We start from the raw sequence: 12,492 nt of genomic DNA, 5'->3' as shown, positions 1-12,492 counted from the left end.
GCACAGCTTTACAAGCACAGAAAGAGCACCAGAAGTTTGGTTAAGCCAACTTCCTTTTTCTCTTATTTAAAAACCTGGACTAAGCGTTCTAGGGGTAGCATTGATATCTGTTGGGAGGGAATCACTCATAGTATTTATTTCTTGGTTACTCTTAGGGCCTTCTTTCACATGAATCCATGGTTCTTGGATCAAATGCTGAGCAAAACTTAAAGAAATACCAGTAAGTGAGTAGGTAGAGACGGAGGAAAACCTATAGGAGCTCGCAGTCCTCCGGGCCGGACACCGCGGCGACAAGGGTCTCACCTCCTCTTCCTCTTTCCGCTTGGCCTCTAACTGCCTCCGTTGCTCCTCCTGAGCCCGTCTTTCCAGCATTTCTTCATGAAAAGATTTGGGAGGGGGCTTGTTGTGCTCGCAGAGGAATGACTGCACATGGTAAGCCAGTTCAAATATCATCACCTAAACACATGGATGGAAATCAACCACAAATGGTCAAGTGACGCAAAGCAGGGCCTCAAGGTGAGACTACAGAAAAACATGCAGGCCATCCGAGACCCACTCACAATGGTGATATTCATTTTGATGTGACACGTTCTAAATTAGGTCTAGGATGCAACCACAGGAGGAAAAAGCTTTTATAGCACTCACTTCATTGTGTTACCATCAAGAAAAATCACTATCTAGATAAATGAAAAACTTCACTTTTCTTTTGCAATCCTATTCAATTTATTAGCATTTTCTGTATAATAAATCCGATAAAATGTTTTTCTGTATAAATAAATCTGGTAAAATATTTAAGACTGCATAAAAGTAAAGACTACCTTCCCAGCTAGAAAACCTGCCTACATAATGACAGTTGAGCAGAGAATAATCATTGCTAACATGAGAGCTTTCATCTATCCATACAGCATCCTGAAAACATCCTACTGGGGTACAGAGGCAAATGCTTAAAGGCCTCACTCTCTCCCTGCTAGTAATGGACCAGTAGGAGGCTAATTAATACTTAGAAAGCATTTCATTTCCACTTAGGGAAGCATTCACAGTATCAGAAGGAAAAAGGCCCCCCTCTCAGACATCCTATGTGAATGTAGGAAGCCACTTTCCCCAACCCCTAAATCATAAACCATAGCTTGGTTGGTAAATCAACAGAGCAAGGGATTCTGGGACCCCACACTGACCAACTATTCCAACCCCAAAGAGGTCAAGAGTGCCAAGCTCCTTCTGCAGATGAGGACCACCACTCTGAAATTTCTTTTTCCTCAATTACAATGAAGCACATTAAAAATTATTGTTTCTAAAAGGACTTAGGGTGGTAAAAAGTAACAGAATTCATTGTACACAAGAATATATAGTTTGCCTGGTGTTCACCTTTCTCTTGGGGAGAAACCACAGCTATTGTTGGGGGAAGCTGTATTTTTTATTGTACTAGAAGCTGTGGCGTTCACTAGAAACAGTAGTTTAGAGTCTAAGAGGCAAACTATTCTGTGAAAAGCTCTTTTAAGGAAAGCTGGTTAAAGAAGGCGGTTTCCATCACGTCAAAGAGAAACCATTTCTATACCAGAAAGGAGCCAGGAGCCAAGCAGTGGAGGGATTTTCTTTTGCTAATCTGTTGAATTTACTAGCATTTTCTGTATAAATCTGATAAAACATACAAGACTGGATGTAAATAAGAGCTAGTCTCCAGACTGGCTCTTGTCCCCCAAATCTACACAGTCCATCGTCTTGCTTCTCTCAGCCTCTGCTCACATGTCACCTGGTGGGGCCTCTCCTGACCTCCTTATTTACAACAGCCGCTCTGCCTCACCTCGCAGTACACATCTGTATCAGTCAGGGTTCTCCCGAGAGACAGAACCAAATAGAAGGGGTATGTGTCCACATATATATATATATATATGGTATAGTATCTGCACATAACCTATGTGCATCCTCCCACAGTATACTTTAAATCATCTCTAGATTACTTACAATACCTAATAGAACGAAAATACTATGTAAATAGTTGTAAATACTATGTAAATGCTATGTAAATAGTTGTCGGCATGCAGCAAATTCAAGTTCTGCTTTTTGGAACTTCCTGGATTGTTTTTCTGAATATTTTCCATCTATGGTTGCCTGAATACACGGATGTAGTACCCACAGATACGGAGAGCCGACTGTGTATGTCGAGAGAGAGAGAGAGAGAGAGAGAGAGAGAGAGAGAGAGAGAGAAGGAAGGAGGGAGAGGGAAAAATTGATTGAGATTGATTTTAAGGAATTGGTTCACATGATTACAGACGCTGGTAAGTCCAAATTCTGCAGAGTACGCCAGCAGGCTGGTGACCCAGGGCAGAGTTGATGTTGCAGTTCAAGTCCCAAGGGCATCTCCTGGCAATTCCTTCTTCCAGGGAGGCCAGTCTTCTTTTAATGCCCTCAACTGACTGGGTAAGGCACCCCCACCTTATGGAGAGTAAGCTGCTTAACTCAAAGTATACTGATTTAAATGTTAATTTCATCTAAAAAATACCTTCACAGAAACATATAGAATAATGTTTGGCCAACTATCCAGGTACCATGGCCTAGCCAACAGACACATAAAATTAACCATCACAACTTCTATTAGAATGGATAAAATAGAAAACTGACAACATCAAATGCTGACACAGATGTGGAGAAACTGGATCACTCACATATTGCTGACGGTAATGTAAAGTGGTCAGCTAACCTGGAAAATTTGGGCAGTTTCTTAAAAAACTGAACACACGGTACCATACACCCACAACTGCACCCCTGAGCATTATTTCAGAGAAATGAACTTGTGTTCACACCAAAAGCTGTACATAAATGTTTACACAGCTTTATTATTTATTTATTTATTTATTTATTTTTGGCTGTGTTGGGTCTTCGTTTCTGTGTGAGGGCTTTCTCTAGTTGCGGCAAGTGGGGGCCACTCTTCATCTCGGTGCGCGGGCCTCTCACTGTCGCGGACTCTCTTGTTACGGAGCACAGGCTCCAGACTCGCAGGCTCAGTAGTTGTGGCTCACGGGCCTAGTTGCTCTGCAGCATGTGGGATCTTCCCAGACCAGGGCCCGAACCCATGTCCCCTGCATGGGCAGGCAGATTCTCAACCAGTGCGCCACCAGGGGAGCCCAGCAGCTTTATTTTTAATAGCCCCAAACTGGAAATAATTCTGCTGTCTTTCACCTGGTGGATAGCTAAACAAACAGTGGTGCACCTATAAGATGGAATACTACTCAGCAATAAAAAGTAACAACTATTGATACATGTGACAGTCTGATGAGTCTCCACAGAATCATGCTGAAGTGGTGGGGGGAAGGGGAGTAAATCCCAAAGGTCACATACTGTGACTCTACTTATATAACATCCTTGAAATGAGACAATTACAGAAATGGAGAACAGATTAGTGGTTGTCAGGTATCACGGAGGGCATGGGGGTGTAAGGAGGTGGCAACATTAGGGATCTTGTGGTGATGAAACTATTCTGTATCTTGACTGTATCAATGTCAATGTCCTGGTTATGATATTACACTACAGTTTTGCAAAAATGTTACCATTGGGGCAAACTGAGTAAAGGGTACTTGGGCTCCTCTGGTATTATTTCTTACAATTACATGTGAATCTATAATTATCTCAAAATAAAAAGTATAATTTGTAATAAAGCCAAAAAAGGCAGGGGGGTGAGGGGACAACAAAAGCAGAAATAAACAAGTGGGACTACATCAAATTAAAAAGTTTCTGCACAGCAAAGGAAACCATCAACAAATGAAAAGGTAACCTACAGAATGGGAGAAGATAGTTGCAAATCATATAACTGATAAGGAGTCAATATTTAAATACATAAAGAATTCATACAACTCAGTAGCAAAAAAAAGAAACCAAACAATCTGGGACTTCCCTGGTGGTGCAGTGGTTAAGAGTCTGCCTGCCAGTGCAGGGGACATGAGTTCGATCCCTGGTCTGGGAAGATCCCACATTCCACATGCCACGGGGCAACTAAGCCCGTGCGCCACAACTACTAAGCCCGCATGCCACAACTACTGAGCCTGTGCTCTAGAGCCCATGAGCCACAACTACTGAAGCCCGCGTGCCTAGAGCCCACACCCCGCAACAAAAGAAGCCACCACAGTGAGAAGCCCGAGCGCCGCAAAGAGTAGCCCCCACTCACCGCGACTAGAGAAAGCCCGCGTGCAGCAACAAAGGCGCAGCGCAGCCAAAAAGAAACAAAAAGAACAAAACAATAAATCCCGCCAAAACTCGCAAACAATCCAATTAAAAAATGTGACCGCCTGGAGGGGTGGGATAGGGAGGGTGGGAGGGAGGGAGACGCAAGCGGGAAGAGATATGGGAATATATGTATATATATAACTGATTCATTTTGTTGTGAAGCTGAAACTAACATACCATTGTAAAGCAATTATACTCCAATAAAGATGTTAAAAAAAAAAAAAATGGGCAGAGGAACACAACAGACATTTTTCCAAAAAAGACATATAAATGGCCAATAGGCATATGAAAAGATACTCGACATCACTAATCATCAGGGAAATGCAAATCAAAACCACAATGTGTCATCACCTCACACCTGTTAAAATGGCTATCATCAAAAAGACAGCAAATAACAGGTGTTGGCGAGGATGTGGAGAAAAGGGATCCCAGGTACACTCTTGGTGAGAATGTAAATTGGTGCAGCCACTATGGAAAACAGTATGTAGGTGCCTCAAAAACTTAAAAATAGAAATACCATATGATCCAGCAATCCCACTTCTGAGTATATATTTAAAGGAAATGAAAACAAAGGATCTTGAAGAGATATCTGTACTCCCATGTTACTGCAGCATTATTCACGATAGCCAAGCTAGGGAAACAACCTAAGTGTCAACGAATAAGTGAATAAAGAAGATGTGATACACACACACACCAGAATATCGTTGAGCCATGAAAAAGGACATCCTCCTGTTTGTAAGACACAGATGGACCTTGAGGCATTATGTTATGTGAAACAAGTCAGACAAAGACAAATACTGCATGATATCACTTACAGGTGGAATATAAAAAAGCTGAACTCACAGAAACAAAGACTAAAAGTGCTGTTGTTTTAAGCTGCTACATTTTAGGAAAATTTGTTAGACGGTAATAGATAACTGAATTCGGACAGAACTGAATACTGAACACTTCCTTACTTGAACTTATAAACAAAGTAAAGTATTTACACATAATTATTAGTTTTTCAAAGTAGAACAGCTTTGTGGTATTTGTTGTCTGCACGGCCTAGGAGCCAGAGGTAGTAACTAGAGTGTTAGGGACCCCTAACTTTCAATTTTAGCTGAAGTTCCAAGAAAACATGTACTCTTGAGATATAATTTGGTGGTTTGATATTTTGGTTTTTCTACCTGTAAGACAGCATTGACATACATTAATTCATTTGTTAAATTTAAAAAGTATTAAACTAATATAAATAGAATAAAATATAATAACTTAAACAAAGAAGAAACAGAGACTAGAATGGTGGTTACCAGGGGCCGGGGGCGAGGGGGTGGGAGAAAAGGGGAGATATGTTGGTCAAAGAGTACAAACTTCCAGTTATAAGATAAATAAGTTCTGGGGATCTAATGTACAGCATAGTGATTATACTTAATAACACTGCATTGTAAAAATAAAATAAAATACAGCAAAAAATTTTTCAAAAAAATCACAAATCATGAATCCAAGAAACCAGAGGATTCTGTAGCTGAATTTTCAATATAACTCCATATTATTTTTCAGCTAGACATTAGACTACACTAGAAATGACGTAAACTAGAAAGAACTTTGGAATAATTCCCAAGGCCTATTTTTTTGTCCAGACTGTGCTACAATCACTTTCTTTCTTTCTTTTTTTTAACACCTTTATTGGAGTATAATTGCTTTACAATGGTGTGTTAGTTTCTGCTTTATAACAAAGTGAATCAGTTATACATATACATATATCCCCATATCTCTTCCCTCTTGCATCTCCCTCCCACCCTCCCTATCCCACCCCTCTAGGTGGTCACAAAGCATCGAGCTGATCTCCCTGTGCTATGCGGCTGCTTCCCACTAGCTATCTATTTTACATTTGGTAGTGTATATATGTCCATGCCACTCTCTCACTTTGTCCCAGATTATCCTTCCCCCTCCCCGTGTCCTCAAGTCCATTCTCTACGTCTGTGTCTTTATTCCTGTCTGGCCCCTAGGCTGTTCAGAACCTGTTTTTTGTTTTTAGATTCCATATATATGTGTTAGCATACGGTGTTTGTTTTTCTCTTTCTGACTTACTTCACTCTGTATGCAGACTCTAGGTCCATCCACCTCACTACAAATAACTCAATTTCGTTTCTTTTTATGGCTGAGTAATATTCCATTGTATATATGTGCCACATCTTCTTTATCCATTCATCTGTCCATGGACACTTAGGTTGCTTCCATGTCCTGGCTATTGTAAATAGAGCTGCAATGGACATTGTGGCACATGACTCTTTATGAATTATGGTTTTCTCAGGGTATATGCACAGTAGTGGGATTGCTGGGTCATATGGTAGTTCTATTTTTAGTTTTGTAAGGAACCTCCATACTGTTCTCCATAGTGGCTGTATCAATTTACATTGCCAACGACAGTGCAAGAGGGTTCCCTTTTCTCCACACCCTCTCCAGCATTTTTTGATGATGGCCATTCTGACTGGTGTGAGGTGATACCTCATTGTGGTTTTGATTTGCATTTCTCTAATGATAAGTCATGTTGAGCATCCTTCCATTTGTTTGTTGGCAGTCTGTATATCTTCTTTGGAGAAATGTCTACTCAGGTCTTCTGCCCATTTTTGGGTTGGGTTGTTTGTTTTTTTGATATTGAGCTGCATGAGCTGCTTGTAAATTTTGGAGATTAGTCCTTTGTCAGTGGCTTCATTTGCAAATATTTTCTCCTATTCTGAGGGTTGTCTTTTCGTCTTTAAGTTTTCCTTTGCTGTGCAAAAGCTTTAAGTTTCATTAGGTCCCATTTGTTTATTTTTGTTTTTATTTCCATTTCTCTAGGAGGTGGGTCAAAAAGGTGCTTGCTGTGATTTATGTCATAGAGTGTTCTGCCTATGTTTTCCTCTAAGAGTTTTATAGTATCTGGCCTTACATTTAGGTCTTTAATCCATTCTGAGTTTATTTTTGTATATGGGGTTAGGGAGTGTTCTAATCTCATTCTTTTAGATGTAGCTGTCCAGTTTTCCCAGCACCACTTATTGAAGAGGCTGTCTTTTCTCCATTGTATATTCTTGTCTCCTTTATCAAAAATAAGGTGACCATATGTGCATGGGTTTATCTCTGGGCTTTCTATCCTGTTTCATTGATCTATATTTCTGTTTTTGTGCCAGTACCATACTATCTTGATTACTGTAGCTTTTTAGTAGAGTCTGAAGTCTGGGAGCCTGATTCCTCCAGCTGTTTTTCTTTCTCAAGATTGCTTTGGCTATTCAGGGTCTTTTGTGTTTCCATACAAATTGTGTAATTTTTTGTTCTAGTTCTGTGAAAAATGTCATTGGTAATTTGATAGGGATTGCACTGAATCTGTAGATTGCTTTGGGTAGTAGAGTCATTTTCACAATGTTGATTCTTCCAATCCAAGAACATGGTATATCTCTCCATCTATTTGTATCATCTTTAATTTCTTTCATCAGTGTCTTATAGTTTTCTGCATACAGGTCTTTTGTCTCCTTAGGTAGGTTTATTCCTAGGTATTTTATTCTTTTTGTTGCAGTGATAAACGGGAGTGTTTCCTTAACTTCTCTTTCAGATTTTTCATCATTAGTATATAGGAATGCAAGAGATTTCTGTGCATTAATTTTGTATCCTGCTACTCTACCAAATTCATTGATTAGCTCTAGTAGTTTTCTGGTAGCATCTTCAGGATTCTCTATGTATAGTATCATGTCATCTGCAAACAGCAACAGCTTTACTTCTTTTCTGATTTGTATCCCTCTTATTTCTTTTTCTTCTCTGACTGCTGTGGCTAAAACCTCCAAAACTATGTTGAATAATAATGGTGAGAATGGACAACCTTGTCTTGTTCCTGATCTTAGAGGAAATGGTGTCAGTTTTTCATACAATCACTTTTTTTTTTAATTTTAGAATTTTATTTATTTTTTTATACAGCAGGTTCTTATTAGCTATCCATTTTATACATATTAGTGTATACATGTCAATCCCAATCTCCCAATTCATCACACCACCACCACCCCCTGCCACTTTCCCCACTTGGTGTCCATACGTTTGTTTTCTATATCTGTGTCTCCATTTCTGCCCTGCAAACCGTTTCATCTGTACCATTTTTCTAGGTTCCACATATATGCATTAATATACAATATTTGTTTTTCTCTTTCTGACTTACTTCACCCTGTATGACAGTCTCTAGATCCATCCACGTCTCTACAAATGACCCAATTCTGTTCCTTTTTATGGCTGAGTAATATTCCATTGTATATATGTACCACATCTTCTTTATCCATTTGTCTGTCGATGGGCATTTAGGTTGCTTCCATGACCTGGCTATCATACAGTCACTTTCTATACTACAACAATCACTGAAGTTCTTGGAAACGCAACTTAGATGGCTGTTACTCAATGTGTTATAGAATGCAAGTAAAAAACTGTCCAGGCACTTTCCTAGAGGCCCAGCATAGACATGGAGGCCTAGGGTTAGCCCTTACTTAGCTCTTCTCAATTTTTATAGGATGGGATAGTTAAGCATGAGCTACCTAGGCAAAAACACTGAGTGATCTTATACAAAAGTGAGGAAATAGATTATATTTAAGAGATAATAATACTCTCCGTAATTATACACACAGTATACACAGAGTTAATACACACAGTAATACTCTGCCCTAAGAAGTCACCTAGCGTAGCCCTCCAGAGAGAGTTCTGCCACCCAAGGGGGAGCTCATGTAGACTGTGATGTCACAGAATTAAAAAAGAATCAGTACTGAACTAGGTGTAAATGCTCAGGTATAAAAGGGACATTGATGGAGGAGAGTGTATTGTTAATTGTTGAGAAGGAAAACAGTCCTTCTGATATGAAAATTGGAGAGGTGGCAAAGTTTGGTGAGATATCACTTGTCTGCAAACATTTTCCAGCATAAAGGTTGAAGTCAAGATGAGGTCATGATGTCAGGTCCAAAGAGTGCAAAAAGAATGCCCAGGTTCATATAAAGTGCTTCCAGAAGAATTCTTAAGCAACAGTACTATCTATATATACTCCACAATTTGTAATTCATAAATACCATTAATTAAAAAAATACAGGGGCTTCCCTGGTGGCGCAGTCGTTGGGAGTCCGCCTGCCGATGCAGGGGACGCGGGTTCGTGCCCCGGTCCGGGAGGATCCCACATGCCACGGAGCGGTGAGCCATGGCCGCTGAGCCTGCGCGTCCGGAGCCTGTGCTCCGCAACGGGAGAGGCCGCAGCAGTGAGAGGCCCGCGTACCGCAAAAAAAAAAAAAAAAAAAAAAAAAAAAGAAATACAAAAAAAAAAATACAAACAGCAATGTTCCCCTTTGTAGATACCAATAAAACCCAAAACATCCTAGTGAAATTTAGATTTGAGGTGCAACGGGAAAGCCTTTAACCCAAAGAAAACGCCAGAAGGCAAACACTGTTGAACATGACGAGATTTTTACCATCCTCTCATAATTCCAGTTTAACAAATCATACCTCGCCACAATGTTTTTTGGCCACTTCCTCTAGGCGGGACTTTAACAAATTAACAGTTTCATTTGACAGACCTTTGGCATTCATTAATGCTATTTCAGGGACTCTGGAAAAGAAAAAAACAAAAAGGAGTTACTCTAGAAAGTACAGATTATTTGCATTAATATTTGCTAAGTTCCAAGCTCGGGGCCTGGGGATTTCATAAGGGCCTCATTTGTGAATCTCTCTGTACCCCCAGCAACATTTCTTTTCATCTCAAAAGCATTTTAACTTTACCCCAGCAACTCTGTTGACACAGTACTCAGCATGGAGGCACCTGCAGCCTGTGGGGGCAGCAGTGGGCTGGCTAGTTGTCAGTGTGGGCAGTCGGGTGCCCTGATCCCCCAGAGGACCAGACATACATGATTGGGGCTCGATCAGGGGTCTCCCCAACTCCTCTGTGTGATTTCAGCTTTACAACCTGATTTAAATTTTTAGCATCAATTACTGTCTATTGCCTTTTAAAAAAATCACTCCAGCTCTGTGTGTGATTCTAGCCTAGTAACTTCACCATGAGCTCCCTTGTATGGTAATGCTCCATCCTGGCTTGCCCCTCAACGTCAGTTTCCTCAGACAGCTCACCTGCCAGAGTCCAGACGCTCTGTGCTCATTAGTGCATTCCAGCATAAAGCAGGACAAGAATACTAGGCGAGATGGAGCCACAGTGATCTATCTAGTATTCCTACAACATGCTGTGTCCCAGGCACTCATTCTGCTGTAAATGAGCTCACTTACTCATACATAAATCTAGTCATGCACACTCTGCAAACTCTGCTCTTCCAAGGATGCCTACCACACTCTCCTCTCCATCCCTACAGAGCGCAACTAAGAGTTAACACTTTCTACCCAAGGAAAGTACAACCAGCCCTTGGGGTTCTTTTATTTCCAACCAATACACATCTAATAACAACTCTGAGATTAAGTAGGCTTCATTTGAAGAGAAGATGATTCATCACTTCCCACCAAGCATTTCTGAGTAATTCATGGCGTTTTACCTTGGCGAAGCCTTTACTCTTCATTTACCTATGGATTCTCTCAATGCTTCAGTATGATAGATTGCTACAATCATCAATCTAGTTGGATAGATGGAAATCGGAGAGAGACTACTGAGTCTATGTGTGGTCCAGCCAATCCAGGATTCTCTCTCTCACAGTGGCATCAAGGACTATTTTGCAGAAAAGGAAAGTTTTCCTGCCCCATATCATCTCAAAAGATAGGAATGTTTCCCCAAGTCAAGACTTACATAATTATTTTTAAAAAAAAATCAAGCAGTCATTATATAGCAATATTAACAAAATGGTGAAAAATTCAACTGCAACACTAATTAAACTTGCTTTAAAATTTCCAGTGTTCTCTTTATGCCTTTGCTACATAATTCATAATTTTATGTAGCTGATATTATGATGTTTACTTTTTAACTTTTTGTTAAGCATTTGCATGCTGTTTCTTAAATAATATTTTTACCAAGTAGACACATCAAGATTTACCTGACGAGTTCTCTAAAGTAGTGGTTCTCAACCAGGGGTGATTGTGTACCCCCCAGAGGACATCAGTCAATGTCAAGAGGGCAAAGAAGCTCTGCGCCCCTCCCCGCATTCCTTGCCTAAGCATCTCTTCCATCTGGCTGGTCCTGAGTTGTATCCTATATAATAAACCGGTAATAGTAAGTGAAGTGCCTTCCTGAGTTCTGTGAGCTGTTCTAGCAAATTATCGACCATGGGCATTATGGGAACCTGCAAATTTATAGCCAGTTGATCAGAAGTACTGGGACTTGCAACTGGCATCTGAAGTCTTGTTGTGGGACTGAGCCCCTAACCCAGCTATCAGTTTTAGTGTCAGAATTGAATTGAATTGTCTGGACACCCTGTTGGTGTCAGAAAAGACACCACCTATACAGTGTCAGGAAAACTAAAACCTAGAGAGGCACTGTCTTATTTTTCTTTGATAAAATTCATCACCCTTCAATTAATGCATAAATTAACTTTCTGAATACCTACTATATCTACTCTAGGCATAGAGGTTGGGCAAAAAGTGGGTTACTAACTTTGAAGAACTCAACTTGACCTATCTGTATTTTCATATTCTCTATCACCTCTTAAGATAACAAGTCCCATACATTTACCACCCACTGTGTAAGGCAGGACTTCCTTTTATTTGTCACATTCCTTCACTGGCTTCCTACACAACAAGCTCAAACCACAAAACATCATCCAGGCCAATCTGCTTTTCCACATGGAATGTCTGGGGAAAGGTTACATGGAATATGCATGGTACTTTGAAAAAAGAATACTCAAGTCCAATACTCAGCCAGATAATACTCAGGTTACATGGAATATGCATGGTACTTTGAAAAAGAATACTCAAGTCCAAATACTCAGCCAGAGGGAGTATCACCTTCAGTGGGAGTTTAGAAATACATGAGGTTTTCGGCTGTCTCACTGACTGGGGAACTCTCTTGGCATTAGTGGGTAGAGGCCAGTGATGTTACACGTCCTGCAGGCTGTGGGAGTGCCCAGTGAAAACTCGTTAGCAGTCCCCCCACAGAAACAGGGCAACTCTAAATCCTCCTTTACTCTAGGAAGTAAAGGTCCCATTGGCCTGGAAGGCTACTCTAAGTCCTAATGCCTATCATACTTTAAAACTAAGTCCACAAGGCTTTTATAGTCACTGCACCTTTATCTTTTTCTTCTAGATTGTTCCTCTTACTTGTTTATGAAGAGTTAAACAAACAAAAGTTAACATATCAGAGGAAACAAACAT

The 12,492-nt window shown here is 40.4% G+C and overlaps 1 protein-coding gene across 2 annotated transcripts in view; it reads right to left on the bottom strand.

Moving 5' to 3' along the window:
* Window positions 1–12,492, bottom strand: part of EIF2AK4 (eukaryotic translation initiation factor 2 alpha kinase 4) — a gene marked incomplete at its 5' end in the record, with an annotated part of 115,140 nt that overhangs the window by 90,135 nt on the left and 12,513 nt on the right. For both annotated transcript variants that reach the window (XR_014326507.1, XM_082847952.1), the window contains 2 exons: window positions 304–456; window positions 9,697–9,799. Coding sequence is in view for 1 of the 2 variants with exons in the window: in XM_082847952.1 (XP_082704078.1) it covers window positions 304–456; window positions 9,697–9,799 (256 nt within the window). The remainder of the gene's footprint in view (window positions 1–303; window positions 457–9,696; window positions 9,800–12,492) is intronic.

This window comes from Leucopleurus acutus (genome assembly GCF_964270905.1).
Source record: "Leucopleurus acutus genome assembly, chromosome: 1".
In the NCBI taxonomy this organism is placed as follows: domain Eukaryota; kingdom Metazoa; phylum Chordata; class Mammalia; order Artiodactyla; family Delphinidae; genus Leucopleurus; species Leucopleurus acutus.
This window is presented reverse-complemented; position numbering and strand designations above follow the sequence as displayed.